The sequence below is a fragment of the Clavelina lepadiformis genome, chromosome 6, assembly GCF_947623445.1.
Source record: "Clavelina lepadiformis chromosome 6, kaClaLepa1.1, whole genome shotgun sequence".
NCBI lineage: Eukaryota > Metazoa > Chordata > Ascidiacea > Aplousobranchia > Clavelinidae > Clavelina > Clavelina lepadiformis.
The window spans coordinates 2953503-2974292 of record NC_135245.1 but is presented as its reverse complement, the minus strand read 5'-3'; the positions used below and the strand labels follow the sequence as shown (position 1 = coordinate 2974292).

General features: G+C 38.5%; 2 protein-coding genes and 1 pseudogene across 4 annotated transcripts; 2 read left to right on the top strand and 1 right to left on the bottom strand.

Annotated features, from left to right (window-relative positions):
• The first annotated feature begins 19 nt into the window (after window positions 1-19).
• LOC143463481 (microfibril-associated glycoprotein 4-like) lies at window positions 20-4455 on the top strand. Of its 2 annotated transcripts, none has more exons than XM_076961964.1 (7): window positions 20-709; window positions 905-1056; window positions 1118-1214; window positions 1325-1421; window positions 1493-1560; window positions 1900-3333; window positions 3931-4455. In XM_076961964.1, exons 1-6 carry the CDS (start codon window positions 424-426, stop codon window positions 2142-2144), a joined length of 945 nt encoding a protein of 314 aa, XP_076818079.1. In that variant the 5' UTR covers window positions 20-423; the 3' UTR covers window positions 2145-3333; window positions 3931-4455. The 2 variants fall into 2 exon arrangements, with proteins under 2 accessions (XP_076818079.1, XP_076818078.1); XM_076961963.1 differs by having other exon boundaries at window positions 1900-3342.
• Window positions 4456-7138: 2683 nt separating this feature from the next.
• Window positions 7139-9159, bottom strand: LOC143463473 (microfibril-associated glycoprotein 4-like; annotated as a pseudogene). Its single transcript, XR_013118315.1, has 6 exons — window positions 8742-9159; window positions 8377-8525; window positions 8216-8316; window positions 7864-7960; window positions 7711-7778; window positions 7139-7499 (listed from the first exon to the last, which is right to left on the bottom strand). The product of XR_013118315.1 is annotated as a microfibril-associated glycoprotein 4-like (transcript).
• Window positions 9160-16037: 6878 nt separating this feature from the next.
• On the top strand, window positions 16038-18457 carry LOC143462352 (microfibril-associated glycoprotein 4-like). Its single transcript, XM_076960482.1, has 6 exons — window positions 16038-16808; window positions 17004-17155; window positions 17216-17312; window positions 17586-17682; window positions 17754-17821; window positions 18162-18457. The coding sequence occupies exons 1-6, from the start codon at window positions 16523-16525 to the stop codon at window positions 18404-18406; spliced, it is 945 nt and encodes a 314-aa protein (XP_076816597.1). The 5' UTR covers window positions 16038-16522; the 3' UTR covers window positions 18407-18457.
• The last annotated feature ends 2333 nt before the right edge of the window (window positions 18458-20790 follow it).

Here is a 20790-nt window from a genome sequence, read left to right as displayed (position 1 = left end):
CGGATTAACTTACATTGAGTGAAATGACGCAAACCAGGTTCAATGCGGTTATTTTTTTACGTCATAAGATTCTTTTCAAGCCAGAAAAATTTTCCATTGACCTAGGTTTGGATTCCGGAGTTGATTTTTATCCGCAATAATCCGAAGTGTGTGACGTAGGGAGATAAACTGAGGTGAGTGGTGACGTCAAACAACGTTGGAAAGATTCCATTCAAATGAAAAACAAAATGCTTTGCTCATTTTCTTCACTGTGAACGACTTCGACGCCTATAAATACGACATCAGTTGCTAATACTAGGACCATCATATTGAAAGCTTACGTAGGGTAGTAAGACGATTAGCAAACTTAATCGATCCGTTGCTCCATTTTAAGCAAGAAAAAGTTTATTCTACCCTCAGCTTGTACCAGGGCTTGTGGTGAAGATGATGTCTACTTTGCAGTTTGCAGTAATTAATTTCTTATTTTTTACTACGACACAAGGCACACGACAGGTCACTCTAACGTGTGGGGACGATGAAAACTTGGGTGAACGGGGATTACCCGGAGCCCCTGGTAAAAAAGGCCCCGTTGGAATACCTGGTGAACGTGGGGTAAAAGGCGACATGGGGGATAAAGGGGAGCCCGGAGCCAGCGACACATGGATGCAGGAATTTAGGGAATTGCGGATGAGAATCACCGACTTGGAAGATCAACTAACAAACAAAATCGGTAAAACGAACTTATCAGTTGCTTATTATAAAGATATTTTTATCATTAAATGGATGGTATTAGATAATTATTCTAAAAATTGTATACGTATTGCAACTTATTTTTCATTTGTTGCTATATTTATATGCATTTGAAAAACATTGTAAATGTAGATTCAGTGAAAGCTTGAAACTGCAATTACACAACTTTTTACAGATCAGCGAATAATTAATCTAACCAGAGTATCAGGCGATTGTCAGGATTTGTTTGAAAGAGGAATGACAACAAGTGGAGTGAAGAGCGTTGTCATTAACGGCAAGGTCAGGGAAGTTTATTGCGACATGGAGACGGAGAACGGCGGATGGCTGGTAAGATTATTCGGGTAAAAATATCCATATTACAACTTTTCATAACTTCCTTCATTTATAGGTTTTTCATCGACGATTTGATGGAAGTGAAAACTTTTACAGAAACTGGGAAGATTATCAACGCGGGTTTGGAAAAGTTGACTCAGAATATTGGCTGGGTTTGTATTGAAAATATGCATCTCACAATGGAACTCGCCTAAGATGTTTTTTTGTAATTAGTTGCATATTCTCCAAATCTAGGTCTTTAAGATGGTTTATCTTTTTATAGGTTTAAATGACCTTCACCAGCTTACTAAGAATGGCAATTATCGTCTTCGGGTTGATATTGAAGATTTTGAAAACAAACGAGCATTTGCCGAATACAGGTAAGTCGTAATCAAAAAGTCATTATGTGCTTCAAGTAGTCATTGGCGTTTAAAGTCCGTTTATACTTAAGTTCATTTGAAGTCGGGTCAGAGAATTCCAATTATCGTCTAACTGCAACAGGCTACTCTGGAAATGCAGGTATACTTTATTTACCACAACATGTTTATATTTTATATGAAAAGGTTATAAGCTACCTAAATTCATAATATGAATTTGTTATTACTGTCGCTTTAAGAAATCCTAACCTTAACGCAGGGAACCCCGACCTTAATATCAAAATGAAAACTAAAATGAGATGAGTACTGTGGTAGAGATTATGGTACAAAAGTTAGTCATTAATTCATAAAAGGCAGTATGGCTGGCAACAGGGGCCCGCAGTTTGGCAACATTAACTCTTATGTAATAACTTACCACTGGTAGGCATTCAGAAAATAACAGGTGCTTAGAAATTCATTAATTGGAGACCTGTTTTTGCAGGGGATGCTTTGCAACATCACAACGGACTTCCGTTCAGTACCAAAGATAGAGATTTAGATCGACACGAATTTCACTGCGCTCAGAATAACGAAGGAGCTTGGTGGTACAATCGCTGCCATACGGCAAACTTGAATGGTCCTTACTTGACCGGTGGACAGGATAATTCAAAGGGAATGTGCTGGTATCCGTGGAAGGGTAATTACTATTCGATGAAGAAAGCCGAAATGAAGATTAAACCAAACTGAGTCTGATATTGCAAGATAACTTGCTGGTATGAAATGCAAGTTGCTTTGTCATTTTTTCTGTGCTTTTATCACAGCTTGCAAATGCCAGAAACACACGAAATACAAAATTGTTACATTTGGTTAAATGTTCGGTCTTCTATTGTCATTAAAATCAGTGATATAATGACGTTTTGAGCCAGTTACATGGCATGCAATTGAACTCCATATATAAGATATAGATTGTTTGAGTTATTGTTAACGATAAAATTTCGATTTACGAATCGCAATAAGTAGGTTACAGTCCTACAGTAAAATTTGATATTAATTAACCTTCACATAAAGAAAACAGCCCTTTTGTACTTTTCAAGTAAAGAGAGCAAGTTATGTTTATCCACAAAAAATTTACACTATTTCATTAACCAATTTTGAAAGTTAACTTTGTAAACATTGAAACAATTTTCAGGTTTACAGCACATTCCTCAAGTTTTCACGACAATTATCGAAAGTGTAAGTTTTGTTAATTCACAAAAATTTTCCAAATGTTGAAACGCAGAAGCGGTAAAGAAGTAAATCGTTTAATGAATTTTTCCAACAATACCATGAACTAAATTAATAACTAAATAAGCAAACATCATAAATTAACATACCCACGCCCCCACAAACACGCACCATGATGTTTTCTATATGCGAAACGTTTTTGTCTTTTGTTATAGATTGTATTTTTTTTGCTGAAAACACTCTGTTTATGGCAAGGAAAGAAGTATTTGCTGGTATGCTTTTATGTGACTTTTATGATGATAACCTTCTGACGCGAAAAATTACGCAAGTGTGTCGTCATACCGAAAAATTGAGAGTCTTATGAATGTAAAACGACAAAATAATTATGTCAATGTTTCCATCTTGAAGTTTATTGATGGTTTCAACTTTGATGGTTTTTATTTTATTTTCTCTAGACATCGTAGACATCATAGATATCATAGATTGCGGTTTCAAACTCAAAGTTACTCCTTAGCGTTTTACGCGGATGATTTTGGCAGGAAATTAGACTTTAATTAACGCGCGCCCCGTCGAATGCCAGGTGACGTCACAAACAAAGAAAGAAACTCGTGGTCATTTTAGTTTGACGGTGGCTGAGAAGGTCGCAGTTGTGAGATCTTGTGCGTTGGCTTGGTCAGCTCAACATTGGAGCGTAGAGTGAAAGCTTGCCTTGGTACGTTTGGTGAGTTGAACATTCAATATTTTGTTGATGGTGATAAAAATGCTGATGATAATGGTAAATTTTATGTAAACTTGTAAAACTTAACCGAACTTATTTTGTGGAGTTGGTGGCGATGCTAACCTATCATGTTGTAACACAATTGTGTTATTACCATCTTACATGTTTTACAAAACTTTGGGTTTAGCCTTGCACTTTTTTTTTTCGTTAACTGTTCGTGATGAGCAAGTTCTTTATTGCGCTGTAACTAAATGGTTGAAGTTTTTAAAGCTGTTAGTTTTGAATTTTAGGTCTATTAAAAATTTTTTGATTGACGTCTATTTCAGTCATTCAAACTGGTTTCGAGCTTGCCAGGTTATATTACTGCTAGTTAGCTTTAAAACTGGTTTGATTATGACCTTGGCTTGTCATACAGTATTTATGTAAAAACACATCTCGTGAATAAGCATAAATATTTTGTAGGCAACCATCATAGCTTACAAGTTTTATTTTCGTCAACATTATCGAAACTTAACACGGAATAAGGTCTTAACTTTAAAGTTTTGAATATAAAATAGCGTACACTATATCTTTACCCATTAATGTTTATAGGTTCAAGCGATGATTCTCGGATCAATTGTCAACATCCCGCCAATGACGTACACTTTGTAGAAATGTTCTGTCATCCAGTGCGGTGAAGTTTTCATATTTAAAATGCTACTTCCTTCGGAGTTTTGAGGCTGTAGCAAAATCTGTGTGACAGCTAAACAACTCTCAAAATAACAATATGTTCTCTGTAGTTGATCTGCTCTGTTCATGTGTTTAGTGAAATATTTCTATCATAAAGTTCTCATGGAAGTTGTATTTTTCTTAATTGTTGTTTTTAGGCTGTCACTCTTTCACCGAAAAATGGTACTTTTAAAACTACTTTTCACGGCTTCTGGTTTGCAGAACTTAAATATTTTAACAAATAGTTCATTAAATCTAACCTAAATCTTCTAGACTAAAATTAATATCCATTAAAGTCTTAACAGTTTTAACAACAGGCAGCGTGTCCTATGTACGAGGTCGCTGAGGGTGAAATAATCACTTCTTTGTTTTTAACGATCTATTTAATAAAACCATAAATAGGTTTTAGCTGTGTCATGTTTTATACGCTGTCTCCCTAGTGTACACGGATTCATTGAATAGTAATAACGTCTTTCAAAGCTTCAAAAAAGTTTGCATGCTCGAAGAGAAAGAAGGTCACATGTTGGTGTTAAGGCGGAGCTGGTACAAGCTGAGGCTAAAATAAACCTTTTCTTGATTGAGAAAGTGCAACAGATCGCTTGGGCTTGATAATCGTTTTGCAACCTTACACCAACTGTTAACATGATGGTCTTGGTAGCAATTGAAGTCGTATTTATAGACGCCAAAATCATCGATGGTAGAAAAAATGATAAACAAACATCTTGTTTTTCGCTTTGATAAAGTATTTCCATCATTGTTTGACGTCACCAATCTCCTAAATTTTTCTTTCTACGTCACACATCTCAGATTATTGCGAATAAAAATCAACTCCGGAATCCAACCCAACGTCAATGGAAAGATTTTCTGGCTTGAAAAGAATCTAATGACCTTACATAAAAACCATATTGAACCAGGTTTGCGTCATTTAATTCTTATGTAAGTTAATCTGTTGATGGATTTGACAAACTTCTAAAACAAAACCCGCCTTTAACTTGTTGTTGTTAAGATTTCCAAACCGCTGTAAAGCAATTGTGGTCACGATCATCTGCAGAATGAACTCTTCATTGCCTCGAGTGTTTCCTCAATTATTGCGTCATAGCAGCAATACAACGTCATGCGTTTGACGGGGTTGTGGAAAATCCAGTGGATATGTTATTCAGAATTTGAAATATTAACATCAAGGTGTTTTATGCTGCTGCTTGTTACAGTTTAAATGACATCATGATCATCATCAATGACATCATTTATGACAAAGTTAATTTTTACCATTGTTAGTTGATGTTGGCGATTTATTGTCCCCGCGCAATAGATGAACGACGTATGTCCTTTTGAGTCACCCAAATAATTGTTACATTTTTAGAGTTTTCGATTTGCGCTGATTCTCACGAACTGTTTCACTTACATTTATTTACGCTTGAATGACGCTGAACGAATCATTGCTTCGTATGGTTCATTGCATTTGTTCATATAAAACCACAGGCACTAGGCAGAGAAATTGTAATCAGAACCACAAGTGTCCACTATTTTGGATGAGTGATACTGCTTTGCAACAATGTTTCACCACACAAACAGCAAAATTGTCCGCAACAAAGAGTCAGACACTACATCTGTCACATTGAATTTAAACTTTTATATGCAGCCCTTACTTCGGACAAATTGATTTTTGCGCAAAACCTGATAAATCCTTGTTGTTTGTTGATGAAATACATCAGATTCTCTAGGGCGACCATAATTCAGAAAAATATCAGGCAAAAGAGCCCTTCAGTGTTCGTGGCAATGGACGTTAAGATTCGAAGTTACGGGGGCCACAACGCTGTCCCGTTGCACTTTTAATAATGGAGACTTCTTCACTTGACATTATCCCGAAATTGTATTAATCTACCGGAAACAATCTCGAATGCATAAAACACATATTAAATAAAAATCAACTTTTTGTTCAAACAAGGTTGAAGTTGACCGGAAGGTGTTTTTCGGGAAAGGGTTAATGTTCTGAAGTTACGGCAGTGGACGGAAATATCAAAAATATTAAAAAGTGTTAAACTTGCATTTCAACATAGATTAAACACTGATGTAATAAGCATACAAAGCTGAGTGTGCTATATATTGACATAGGTGGCACGTCATGCAATCTAAACCACTTCGAAGCAGCGACAATTTTTCAAATATTAAGAAATCACAAGCTGCTGCCCGACACTTGCACTGATTCAAAAACCTTCTGAGCTATAACTGCTACAAACTTGTGTTCCTTCTAATCTGCGACCACAGTTTTATTTGATAAGTTTTGCACAAAATATTAGAAGTGGTTTTAACGTCAGTTCTTTTCTCACGGTTGCATGTTCCTTGTCTTTTCATTTTGATTCAAAGAATTCTATCTTGTTTTCGATTGGTTAAAAAGCCTGCGTTACGTAATGTCTGTTCAAAATGTCACGCGGTAAAACTGTAGTCACGTGAAGCGATGACGTAACCAGTGTGATACTGATTACCGAAACGGCATTATATTAAAATATAACGTTAATACAAATAATGTTGAAACCTGCCCAGTCTCTCTGGTCTACTTTGTGCGGCAGAAATCTGTCTTTATTGGTGCCTCTTCACATAACGTGTTTATCGAGTGAATGCGTCGAAATGGATACCAGCAGGAAACCCAGAATGTAATATTTTAACGCCCACTGTCTTGAAAGGCATAATCTGCACCACTGACTGTCGGTGGGAACAGTTATAAGCATTACAGTAACGGGACAGTATATTACTATTACGACTATATAGTCGTGTATAGATATGTAGGCTTTAAAAACAAATGAATTCAAATTTGGAGTGAATCGTAATATAATTTCATTAGTTTAACGATAAATTTCCCTTCAAAGTTAAAAACTTGTCATAGCCTAATACCAATTTTATCATCACATTGCAGATTTACTGCAGGCTATTGGAATGATTCGGACAAGTAAAACTTTATAGGCAAGTATAGATTTTAAGACCTAACTTGCTCGGTGTGAGTGAAGAAAACACTTACAGTTTTCCTCTGCTGGTCAAGAAAGAAAAGACTTATATAAAGTCGAACTGCAAGTTACCTCATTCAATTAAAATGCCATTGTAGCGCTGACCATTCGTGTATTTGTAGCATTTACAAGATTCCACATATAAACCACAGAATACTTATGTGGTAAAACATGAGAAATGTCACTCTTTTTCACACTACTAAATTCAATTTGGTTTAATCTTCATCTCGGCTTTCTTCAAGGAGTAGTGACTGTTTTTCCATGGATGCCAAGGCATTCCTTTCGGTGTGACTTGTCCACCAGTCAAGTAAGGACCATTCAAGTTTGCCGTATGGCAGCGATTGTACCACCAAGCTCCTTCGTAACGCTGAGCGCAGTGAATGTCGTTGTGTCGATCTAAATCTCTGTCCTTGGTACTAAACGGAAGTCCATTGTGATATTCCAACGCATCCCCTACAAATACAGACAGTTAGGTGATAAATGAAGTTTATAACAGAACTGGAGTATCTGAAAAATACGCTGTCGTTAGCTGTATCACATTAGGTTCAGTCTTTTCCACGATAATATGGGACACCAAAATCTTTGCAAAGTTTCAGGCAAAAATCGTTGAAGTTAATTCCAAACAAGCCGTTGTATTTATACCAAAAATAACGTAGACCATTACCTGCATTTCCAGAATAGCCGGTTGCAGTTAGACTATAATTAGAATCCAACGATCCAACTTCAAATGAACTGAAAGTGTATACAAAAACATTATACTTGCCAATTATAGAAATAAAATTGTTTCAAATCAAAAACCTTTTGGGAAAAAACTTACCTGTATTCGGCAAATGCTCGGTTGTTTTCAAAATCTTCAATATCCACCCGAAGACGATAATTGCCATTCTTAGTAAGCTGGTGAAGGTCATTTAAACCTATAAAAAGATAAAAATATCGAAAACCGAAACTCGGGGTTTGATATGATCAAACGATTTTATTACGGTATGTTTTTAAACATTTCCTTGCAATTTGTGTTTTACAACAAACCAACGGCTATTAAGCGACAAAAAAATATAAGCTAAATTTCTAGCCGTAATGTCTATACTATAGACTCTATATATACTCTATACTCTACTAATATACTCTCTACTCTATATAGACTGAATAGCAATTTGTATTTTAGAACAAACCAAGCCAATATTCTGAGTCAATTAACTTTTCCAAATCCGCGTTGATAATCTTCCCAGTTTCTGTAAAAGTTTTCACTTCCATCAAATCGTCGATGAAAAACCTATAAATGATGGAAGTTATTAAAAATTGTAATGTGCAAACTTTACCCAAATAATCTTACCAGCCATCCGCCGTTCTCCGTCTCCATGTCGCAATAAACTTCCCTGACCTTGCCGTTGATGGCAACGCTCTTCACTCCACTTGTTGTCATTCCTCTCTCAAACAAGTCCTGGCAATCTCGTGTTTTCGTAAGATTTAAAATTCGCTGATCTGTAAAAAGTCGTGTAATTGTAGTTTTCAGCTTGTATTACCGAATTACAGGACCTAAATTTTTACGATGTTCTTCATATGGAAAAGATTGTTTTAGAAATACGTCAGCCAACAAATAAACAAATTAAAAATTCTACAAATTTCATTCAATACTACCTATATATAATAATAACAATATCTTTAAACCGCAACATTGAAAGCGAAAACTCCTTTTACCAATTTTGTTTGTCAGTTGATCTTCCAGGTCAATGATTCTCATCTGCAATTTCCGAAATTCCTGCATCCACGTGTCCCTGGCTCCGGGCTCCCCTTTATCCCCCATATCACCTTTTACCCCACGATCACCAGGTATTCCAACGGGGCCTTTTTTACCAGGGGCTCCGGGTAATCCCCTTTCACCCAAGTTGTCATCGTTTCCACACGTTAGAGTGACCTGGCGTGTGCCTTGTGTCGCAGTAAAAAATAAGAAATTAATTACTGCAAACTGCAAAGTAGACATCATCTTCACGACGAACCCTGGTACAAGCTGAGAGCAGAATAAACTTTTTCTTGCTCGAAATAGTACGACAGATCGATTGGGATTGCTAATCGTTTTGCCAATCTTTTAGCTTTCAGTGTGATGGTTTTGATGGCAAATGATGTCGTATTTATGGGCACCAAAATCATCGTCAGTAGAGAAATGATAAACAAAACAACTTGTTTACCATTGTGATATAAAACTTCCAATCTTGTTTGACGTCACTTCTCGCCTTGGCCTCTTTTGCTACGTGATTTAACTGGGATTAATTCGGATAAAATCAACTCCGGAATTCAAACCTACGTCAATGGAAAATTTTGTAGCTTGAAAAGCATTCATTGACGTAAGAAAATAACCGCATTGTACCCAATTTGTGTCATTTCACTCTTATGTAAGTTAATCCGTTGATGGATTTGACAAACTTCTGAAACAAAACCCGCCTTTAACTTGTTGTTGTTAAGATTTCAAAACCGCTCTAAAGCAATTGTGGTCACTACCACCTGCATAATGAAAGTTTTCATTGCCTCGAGTGTTTCACAAATGCGTCATAGTAGCAATACAACGTCATGTGTTTGATTCCGTCAAGGTAGAAACTGTTGAGTTATTTTTATAGCCTAATTTTCAGATATTACCATTAGGATATTTATTGCTGTTATTCGTTGCAGTTAAAGCGAGTTACTTTAATTCGGTGATTTTTGATGGAATAACATTTCAATTAAATTGCGAAAAAATTAAGCTATCGAGATTTACGCGGTTTATTGGGTTTAGAGATAATAACGAATAATTTATGTTTAATTGGAGTGTTTCTAAACTCACCAGGTTATGTGCACGTTATCACCAACCGACATCTTACCCAATAGACAAAAACGGATCATTATTTACAACAAAGTGTAGCTGTTGTAACTAACCGTAAAGTATCTCAAAATAATTTCTTTGACATGGTTCTGGCTTACATGGTTAGACATCACCAAACGATCGTTATCCTAAATCGTGATCATGTTGTGCGTTGATGTTGTCAGATACGGGAAATCCCCGAAATAGGAACTTCAAGTTGTTATTAGATATCACTGTTAAAATGTCAAATTAAAAATTACATAAGTAAGGCTACATATTTCACAGATCTTGTTTAGAAATTATAGTAAATTAAAATGAAAAGCAGAAATGTTTTTTATAGGCGATACACAAATTATACGTATTGTGTGGAAACAGTAGTAGAGACATAGCTTATAATTTATGGGAAAAACATTCGTTGGTTATGCAGTATATGCGCCACATACACCAGACTGATATACCGTACTACTAATACCATTTTCTTAGTACACATGAAAAAGCAAGATTATGTTTGCAAACGCACGTGTAGAAAAAATCAAAAAGAAAGTTAACCTTCAGAATACCAACGTATGTCTTTTTTTTCTTTTACTAATACCAGGTAAGACAAAAACATAACCACATACACAAAGCATATAAAACGTGAACATATATTGTTTTACTAAAACATGCAAACAGAAATACTAAAAACACACACTTTTGTGAAAATATTGCCACTTAAATAAATTTCGTTTGATCAACCACCAAGTTTCTTCTTCGTCGTTTGAGCGTTTCTTCTTTCCCCAACTAGATTTCTGGGCATGACGTCATTAGCCATGTGATTGTGTCTTCGTCCAGTGTTTTCAGACCACGCACACCATGTGGGGGTCGATGGATTGGGCAGTCATTGATGACGTGGTCTGCTGTCTGCTCTGTGGCACCACACTCGCATCTTGATGAGGGAGCCAGTCCCCATTTGTGCATATCTGAGCGAAAACGTCCGACGCCGGTGCGCAGGCGGTTGAGCCTGACCCAAGCAGGTCTTGCGAGGGACATTCCCGATGGGTTTGGGTCGGCGTCGGCTATGAAGTCACAAAGTCTGGAGGTGTTGTTTTGCCACTCCGTGCTCCACATGTGGTTCGTCCAGTGCGCCGCACTTAGTCCAAGGTCTTCTGCGCTACTGAGTAGCTGTTGTGCGGCTGGCACAAAGAGGTGTCTTGATTTCAGTCGCTGCTTTCCAGATGGTGGTCGCTGGAGTGGGGTATGGAGAAGGTGTTCGGGGTCCAAAGCGCGGCGAGCGAGAGAAATCATGGTTCCTTTGCGGCGTAGCTCAGCAGGTTGGATGCCTGCAAGGATTGGTAAGTAGTCCGTTGGAGGGGGACGCAGGCAACCAGTCACAATACGCAGCGCGTCGTTGATGGCGGTGTTGATGTGGCGGGTGTGAGAGCTACGACACCGCACTGGTGCGCAGTACTCGGCGGTGGAGTGGACAAGTGCCAGGGTGGCCGTGCGAAGGGTTTTTGCGCCGGACCCCCAGCCTGAACCCACCAGCCGCCTTAGGAGTGCGACGCGCGCAGATAGTTTATTGCGCAGTGACTCCAAGTTTCGACGATACGTGAGTGCCCTGTCCAAGGTCACGCCGAGGTAGGTAGGCTCGGCGCTGTAGGACAGGTGTTCCCCATCAATACTGATGCTTATCTCACGCTGTGCTTCCTTGTTGTTAAGGTGGAAGGCCGCCGACACTGTCTTTGCCTTGCTGAGCTGCAGCTTCCATTTCTGGAGATATGCAGTTAGTGTTTGCATGTCTAGTCTAAGATACCTCTCCATCGACTGCCAGTCTCCGGCAGAATGCAGGAGTGCCAGGTCATCTGCATAGGCATACTTCCTGGAGGTGGTGGTGGGCAGGTCATAGGTGTATATGTTGAACAGGAGAGGAGCCAAGACGGAGCCCTGTGGGACGCCGTTTCTGAGTCGGCGTATTCTACTTCGTGGGCCGCTGCCGGTGGTGAGGGTGAAACTACGGTTTTGTACGAGTTCCATGATCATGTGGACCATGTGCCTGTCAGGAAGTAGACGGAGTAGCTTGCAGGTAAGACCGTTGTGCCACACGGTGTCATAGGCAGCCGAGAGATCAACAAACACGGCGACGGCCTTCTTCTTAGCTGAGAAGCTGTCCTCGATGTCTTGGGTCATAAGTGTGACCTGGTCTACGGTTGATCTTTCGTGTCGGAAGCCAGCTTGTTCCCGAGGGAGCTGTGGGTCTATTATCGGTTCGACACGGGCGTAGATGAGTCTTTCGAGAATCTTGAAGGGGATGCAGAGCAAGGAGATGGGGCGATAGCTCTTTGGATCCCCTGGAGGCTTCTTCGGCTTAGGGACTGCAACCACAAGAGATCTTCTCCAGATTTTAGGGATACGCAGGTGGCGCATGCAGCAGGAAAGGAAGTCTTTTAACCAGGACTTCAGGGAGGGAGCAGCATGGAGTATTAGCTCCGGGCATAAATGGTTAAGGCCCGGAGCTTTACCTGGCTTCGTGTGCTCGAGGGCGGCGGCGAATTCTTCCGTAGTAAAATCGCCAGAGATGTTGTCTTCGTATGATGTTGGCACCTTCCAGAGGTTCGTCATTTCTTGGAGGAAAGACCTGTCTGAGTCACGGTTTCTCATTTTAAACGTCCCGTTCTTCACAAGTTGTGTTGCGATGGCATTAGGCGAGACAGGGCATTTTTGACGAGATCCACGTGACCTGCCAGTGAGATTGTTCAATGTATACCATGCTGTGCGGCTAGAGTGTGTGAAGTCGATTGAGTTGACAGCCTCTGTCCAGCGGTGCTTCCTCTTTTGGTCAAGCCTTTCCAGTAAAACTGTGGCTGATGTGTTGGTGTCGTCACCCTGAGGGGCACCAAGAAAGTCACAGTAGGGACTTTGGCACTCCTTATCCCAGCACGGTATGTAGATCTTCCGTCGGCCGCGGGGGATGGATTTTTTTGCCGCAGATGTTATTGCGTCGCAGAAATCCTGGTAGGCTTCGTCCACATGGATGGTGTGTGGGGGAGGTAGACGCTTAGCGTCTTTTTTTAGAATTGAAGCCGTAGCATTTCCAATCGGCCTTTCTGAAGTTGCAACGCTTAACCAGCTTGCTCGGGACAGGCAATGCGAGTTTGGGGGCGGTGACAAGCGAGGGTCGATGTTGGGACCTAGGGAACTTCTCTAGCACGCGTCTGTGCGGGTGTCGACTATCGGAGCCCATACTTGCGAATGCCAGGTCTGGGTTTTTACCATTGTTCCAACGCCCGGAGAAGAAGCTAGCAGCAACCTTAGGATCGTGGAGTAGGGTGAGGTTGTTATTGGCCGCCCAGGCAGCCAGGCTTTCTCCATCGTTGTTGGTTGTTTTGTAACCCCAGTCCGTGTGGTGGCTATTGAAGTCACCGACGTAGAGGCTGGGGTGGGGGAACACTGGTATGGCTGCTGGTGTAAGTCGCAAGGGTGGGGGCTTGTAGATATTGATGATCTTGTAGCCTGTTATGTCTACACAGAGCCACTCGAGTTCCGATTGGGCTGGGGATTGGTCTTCTAGGGTCCAGCTCAGTTGTCAGTTGATCATGGACAAACGTGGCGAGGCCGTGTTTCCTGCTGAGCATTGCGCCTGCGAGTTTGAAGTTGGTTATTACCAACTTATCCATAGATGTGCAGTGGGTCTCTTGGAGGACGATGATGAGGGCTTGATGTTTGTTGGCCAGGTGTTCTATGACACTGATTTTGCTGGCGGTGATGCCCTCGGTGTTCAGCTGCAGGACGGTTGGTCTACGGTACTTTTCGACAGAAGAGCTGCCACGCCCTGAGAAGGGCGTTTCCCTCGCCACCCTGCAGTGAGCTCTGGTCTGGGTAATTGCTCGGTTTTGACAATCTTCGCTTCGCATATCTTCTTGTTAGATATGGTACTGACGGAGGGGATCACATGAAGGTGCTTGTCTCTCCCCCTCCACCCAGTTAACCACCAAGTTAATAGCCAATATGGAAATTAAAATAGTTTCCCTTCTTTGCGGCTTTCTCACCCCCGCCACGTTGAGCGATAAAATTTTCAAGCAAGTGAACATGGTAATAGTAAAATATACATCACAATTTGCAAACACCTAAGTTTTAACACGCAATGAGTGACTTTGTGTAGTATTAATGTCTTACCCAGGTGCCACTTGTGACCCGTTTCATCATTTAGGTGAGTTTTATAGATACACGTAGACGTTTTACTTTTTATTCTACAACTCTTCCCCGAGGCATGTTACACCGCTCGCGATTTTTTATCTCGCCGACTAATCAGAGTGGATTGCACGGTGTTTGGTGAACAAGAGTTGACTTTTATTCTACGTTTTGGATCTTAAAGAAAATGCTGATTCTTTTTTACTGACAATGCTGAGAATACCGTTGTTTTTATTCTACACTTGTTCGAGTTAAGAGATTGAATCTTATTAAGAGGTTGAAGGGCGAAGATAGACTCTAGTTGTTTAGCCGTTAAAACGGGATATCTTGAACTTACAAGAATATTGAGAGTCGCTGATATTGAGAATATATTGAGAGTCGCTGATTATAGCGAATGTAATGTAGAAGACTCTCTTCGAGTGTAACTTAAGATTGGAAAGTTTGACAGCACGGCATCTTTCTGATGCGTTGATGATTTTCAGAGTGTTTATGTGATATTTTATTCTTGGGCACGAGGAAGCATTCAAAAGTGCCACAGCATGTTGATGCAATGGAAAATATCTGCGGTACATCTCCAGGAAATGAAGGAATGAGCATCTCTGTGTACACACGCAGAGAAGTTGCGGTTGATGCATGAAACTGATGACTTTTCATCGCCAAGTCTCATGGATTAAATTCTTTGATGATTATCATCTGCTGAGCTGTGTGGTCATTTTAACACTCTGTCATTTTCGTCGAAAGCTCGAACAATCTCGTCTTATCAATTCCTTGAGTTTTTTTTATCTTGATTCAAATTGGTTAACTGGTCACTGCTGATCACAGCTGCAGCCTTTAGATTGTCCTTGCTTAATTGTGTGATCCTGGGCTCAGCAGGAGATAACAATTAGTTTCCTATTTCGTGGCTATTAACGTTTCGTCGGCTATATGCTTACTTCCTAGGGTATGTCCAAGACTTTCTTGTTACAACTGTTTGTAACCTTGTCCGGGCTGGATACCTGACTAACACATTCTCCAATTTTGGGATATTTTGGCACAGGTAATGTATTTTTGCTTCTTTCTCCGCAATATTTGCACGTAAATCTTTGGCTTAAATATTTGGCTTTCAATTGAAGTATAATTGGGTAAGTCAATGGCAACCAAATTCTTATTTATGATGACTATTCTCGTTCCTGTTTGCAATTAAGACTTTTTTGCACTGTTTGCCAGTAGTCTTTGTCACTTCACCATAGTTTTACGGGATTTCTCATGCTATCATTTTGTTCGAAAAGAAATTAAGAAAAGAAAGTTTTCACGAAAAGACCGGAAACAGCACATTTATTAACAATTAAAATTTTATTTTGTGTTTATTTGTACTATTTACTAGATGTGACAAAAAACACAAAAAAGCGACAACGCATCAGGACTACACCGCATCTCAGTTTAGTGCAATCTTCATTGAAGTTTTCTTAAAAGAATAGTGATTTATTTGTACCGAGTCCAAAACATTTCTTTGTTGTCTACCAACCAGATGAAGACCATTTAAATATGTGGAATATCAAGCATTGCCTAAAAAAGATGGATTCCTACTCGTAGCGAATTTATCGTTGCCATGGAGAGTTATTGTCCATTGGATAAGCTATTGTCTGGTGATAATGTGAATATGACATTGTCATTTTAGACATGCTCCAATTAAAAAAAAATTATTTGTATTTATCTCTGGACCCAATAAGCCGCGTAAATCTCGATAGCTGAAAATTTTTTCAAACTTAATTAAAACTTTATTCGATCAAAAATCACCTAATTAAATTAACTCATTTTAACAGCAACGAATGGCAGCAATAAATATCCTAATGATAATATCTGAAGTTTATAAAAACAACTCAACAGTTTCTACCTTGACTGAATCAAACGCATGACGTTGTATTGCTACTATGACGCATTTGTAAAACACTCGAGACAATGAAAACTTTTATTGTGCAGGTGGTCGTGACTACAAATGCTTTACAGCGGTTTTGAAATCTTAACAACAACAAGTTAAAGGCAGCTTTTGTTTCAGAAGTTTGTCAAATCCATCAACGGATTAACTTACATAGCAGTGAAATGACGCAAACTTGGTTCCATGTGGTTATTTTCTTACGTCATAAGATTCTTTTCAAGACAGAAAAATTTTCCATTGACGAAGGTTTGGATTCCGGAGTTGATTTTTATCCGCAATAATCCGAAGTGTGTGACGTAGAGAGATAAACTGAGGTGAGTGGTGACGTCAAACAACGTTGGAAAGATTCCATTCAAATGAAAAACAAAATGCTTTGCTCATTTTCTTCACTGTGAACGACTTCGACGCCTATAAATACGACATCAGTTGCTAATACTAGGACCATCATATTGAAAGCTTACGTAGGGTAGTAAGACGATTAGCAAACTTAATCGATCCGTTGCTCCATTTTAAGCAAGAAAAAGTTTATTCTACCCTCAGCTTGTACCAGGGTTTGTCGTGAAGATGATGTCTACTTTGCAGTTTGCAGTAATTAATTTCTTATTTTTTACTACGACACAAGGCACACGACAGGTCACTCTAACGTGTGGAGACGATGAAAACTTGGGTGAACGGGGATTACCCGGAGCCCCTGGTAAAAAAGGCGCCGTTGGAATATCTGGTGATCGTGGAGTAAAAGGCGATATGGGGGATAAAGGGGAGCCCGGAGCCAGTGACACGTGGATGCAGGAATTTCAAAAATTGCAGATGAGAATCACTGACCTGGAAGATCAACTAACAAACAAAATCGGTAAAACGAACTTATCAGTTGCTTATAATAAAGATATTTTTATCATTAAATGGATGGTATTAGATAATTATTCTAAAAATTCTATATGTATTGCAACTTATTTTTCATTTGTTGCTATATTTATATGCATTTGAAAAACATTGTAAATGTAGATTCAGTGAAAGCTTGAAATTGCAATTACACAACTTTTTACAGATCAGCGAATAATTAATCTAACCAGAGTATCAGGCGATTGTCAGGATTTGTTTGAAAGAGGAATGACAACAAGTGGAGTGAAGAGCGTTGCCATTAAGGGCAAGGCCAGGAAAGTTTATTGCGACATGGAGACGGAGAACGGCGGATGGCTGGTAAGATTATTTGAGCAAAACTTGCACATTACAATTTTTTATAATTTCCTTCATTTATAGGTTTTTCATCGACGATTTGATGGAAGTGAAAACTTTTACAGAAACTGGGAAGATTATCAACGCGGGTTTGGAAAAGTTGACTCAGAATATTGGCTTGGTTTGTTCTAAAATACAAATTGCTATTCAGTCTATATAGAGTAGAGAGTATATTAGTAGAGTGTAGAGTATATTAGTAGTATAGAGTATACATAGAGTCTATAGTATAGACATTACGGCTAGAAATTTAGCTTATATTTTTTTGTCGCTTAATAGCCGTTGGTTTGTTGTAAAACACAAATTGCAAGGAAATGTTTAAAAACATACCGTAATAAAATCGTTTGATCATATCAAACCTCGAGTTTCGGTTTTCGATATTTTTATCTTTTTATAGGTTTAAATGACCTTCACCAGCTTACTAAGAATGGCAATTATCGTCTTCGGGTTGATATTGAAGATTTTGAAAACAACCGAGCATTTGCCGAATACAGGTAAGTCGTACTCGAAAAGTCATTGTGCGCTTCAAGTAGTCATTGGCGTTTAAAGTCTGTTTATACTTAAGTTCATTTGAAGTCGGGTCAGAGGGTTCCAATTATCGTCTAACTGCAACAGGCTACTCTGGAAATGCAGGTATACTTTATTTACCACAACATGTTCATATTTTATATGAAAAGGTTATAAGCTACCTAAATTCATAAAATGAATTTGTTATTACTATCGCTTTAAGAAATCCTAACCTTAACGCAGGGGACCCCGATCGTAATATCAAAATGAGAACTAAAATGGGATGGGTATTGGGTGTAGAGTTTATGGTATAAAAGTTAGTCATTAATTCATAAAAGGCATTATGGCTGGCAACAGGGGCCCGCAGTTTGGCAACATTAACTCTTATGTAATAACTTACCACTGGTAGGCATTCAGAAAATAACAGGTGCTTAGAAATTCATTAATTGGAGACCTGTTTTTGCAGGGGATGCTTTGCAACATCACAACGGACTTCCGTTCAGTACCAAAGATAGAGATTTAGATCGACACGAAGTTCACTGCGCTCGGAATTACGAAGGAGCTTGGTGGTACAATCGCTGCCATGCGGCAAACTTGAATGGTCCTTACTTGACCGGTGGACAGGATAATTCAAAGGGAATGTGCTGGTATCCGTGGAAGGGTAATTACTATTCCTTGAAGAAAGCCGAAATGAAGATTAAACCAAACTGAGTCTGATACTGCGAAATAACTTGCTGGTGTGAAATGCAAGTTGCTTTGTCATTTTTTCCTGTGCTTTTTTTCGTAGCTTGCAAATGCCAGAAACACACGAAATACAAAATTGCTAAATTTTGTTAAATGTTCGGTCTTCTATTGTTATCAAAATCAGTGATATAATGACGTTTTGAGTCAGTTACATGGCATGCAATTGAACTCCATATACAAGATATAGATTCTTTGATTTATTGTTAACGATAAAATTTGCTCTACGAAGCGCAGAAAGTAGGTTATAGTCCTATAGTAAATTTTGATATTAATTAACCTTCACAAAAAGAAAACAGCTCTTTTGTGCTTTTCAAGCAAAGGTAGCGAGTTATGTATACCTAACAAAAAACTACACTAAGTCATTTACCAATTTTGAAAGTTAACTTGGTAAATATTGGAACAGTTTGCTGATTTACAACACATTCCTCAAGTTTTCACGATAATTATCGAATATGTAAGTTTTGTTAATTCACAAAAATTTTCCAAATGTTAAAATGCAGAAGCGGTGAAGAAGTAAATCGCATAATCAATTTTGCCAACCAATTCATAAATTAACATACACACGCTGCCACAAACATGCATAATGCCCACTATATGCCAAACGTTTTTGTCTTTTGTTATAAATTGTTTTTGTTTTGCTGAAAACTCTTTGTTTATGGCACGGAAAGAAGTATTTGCTGGTATGCTTTTATGTGACTTTTATGATGATAACCTTCTGACGCAAATTACTACGCAAGCGTGACGTCATACAGAAAGATTGAGAGTCTTGTGAATGTTAAACGACAAAATAATTTCGTCAATGTTTTCATCTTGAAGTCTCTTTCGTAAACTTTGATGTTTTTTATTTAATTTTCTTTAGACATCATAGACATCATAGATTGCGGCTTCAAACTCAAAGTTACTCCTTTTCGTATTACGCGGTTGATTTTAGCAAGAATCTAAACTTTAATTAACGCGCGCCTCGTAGAATGCCAGGTGACGTCACAAACAAATAAAGAAACTCGTGGTCATTTTAGTTTGACGATGGCTGAGAAGGTCGCAGCTGTGAGATCTTGTGCGTTGGCTTGGTCAGCTCAACATTGGAGCGTAGAGTGAAAGCTTGCCTTGGTACGTTTGGTGAGTTGAACATTCAATATTTTGTTGATGGTGATAAAAATGCTGATGATAATGATAAATTTTATATAAACTTGTAAAACTTAACCTAACTTATTTTGTACATTTGGTTGTCATGCTAACCTATCATGTTGTAGCACAGTTTTGTTATTGCCATCTTGAATGCTTTGTAAAACTTTGAATTTTGCCACTTTTTCCTTTTCGTTAACTGTTCATGATGATCAAGTTTTTTATTGTGCTATAACTAAATAGGTTGAAGTTTTTAAGGCAGTCAGTTTGAATTTTTGGTCTATTGAAAACATTTTCGATTGACGTCTATTTCAGTCATTCAAACTGGTTTCGAGCTTGCCAGGTTATATTACTGCTAGTTAGCTTTCAACCTGGTTTGATTATGACCTTGGCTTGTCATACAGTATTTATGTAAAAACACATCTCGTGAATAAGCACAAATATTTTGTAGGCAACTGTTATAGGATTTCAAGTTTTATTTTCGTCAACATTGTCGAAACTTAACACGGAATAAGGTCTTAACTTTAAAATTTCGTTACAAAATAGCGTAAACTATATCTTGACTCGAGCAAATAGGCCTAATGTTTATAGGTTCAAGCGATGATTCTCGGATCAATTCTCAACATCCCGCCAATGACGTACACTTTGTAGAAATGTTCTGTCATCCAGCGCAGTGAAGTTTTCATATAGATACTTAAAATGCTACTTTTGTCTGTAGCAAAATCTTTTTGACAGATAAACCGCTCGCAAAATAAGATTATGTTCTTTGTAATGGATCTACTTTGTTTAAGTGTTTAGTGAAATATTTCTATAAGAAATTTATATTTTTCTTAATAGTTGTTTTAAGCTGTCACTATTTCACCAGAAAAATCGTACTTTCAAAACTATTTTTCACGGCTTCTCGTTAGTAGAACTTAAATATTCTAACAAAGAATTAATTAAACCTAACATAAAACTTCTAGACTAAAAATAATATCCATTAAAGTCTAAAGAGCTTCAAGGGGCTGCGTTACCTACGTACGAGCTAGGTAAGGGTGAAAGAAACCCTTCTTTGTTTTAACGATCTGTTTAATAAAATCATAAATACCTTTAAGCTGTGTGATGTTTTATATGCTGCCTCCATAGTAGACACGGATTCATTGAATATTAATAACGTCTTCCAAATCTTTACAAGAGAGTTGTATTTGCGAAGAGTGTCAAGGTGGAGCTGCTTCATCTCCCGTTTGACC

Excerpts from the sequence above, each read along its gene's own strand:
- LOC143462352 (XM_076960482.1), top strand. The coding sequence starts at position 16,523 with ATGATGTCTACTTTGCAGTTTGCAGTAATTAATTTCTTATTTTTTACT. Across the intron at positions 17,313-17,585 it reads TGACTCAGAATATTGGCTTG|GTTTAAATGACCTTCACCAG; the intron begins GTTTGTTCTAAA and ends ATCTTTTTATAG. Across the intron at positions 17,683-17,753 it reads CGAGCATTTGCCGAATACAG|TTCATTTGAAGTCGGGTCAG; the intron begins GTAAGTCGTACT and ends TTTATACTTAAG.
- LOC143463481 (XM_076961964.1), top strand. The coding sequence starts at position 424 with ATGATGTCTACTTTGCAGTTTGCAGTAATTAATTTCTTATTTTTTACT. Across the intron at positions 1,215-1,324 it reads TGACTCAGAATATTGGCTGG|GTTTAAATGACCTTCACCAG; the intron begins GTTTGTATTGAA and ends ATCTTTTTATAG. Across the intron at positions 1,561-1,899 it reads AGGCTACTCTGGAAATGCAG|GGGATGCTTTGCAACATCAC; the intron begins GTATACTTTATT and ends CTGTTTTTGCAG.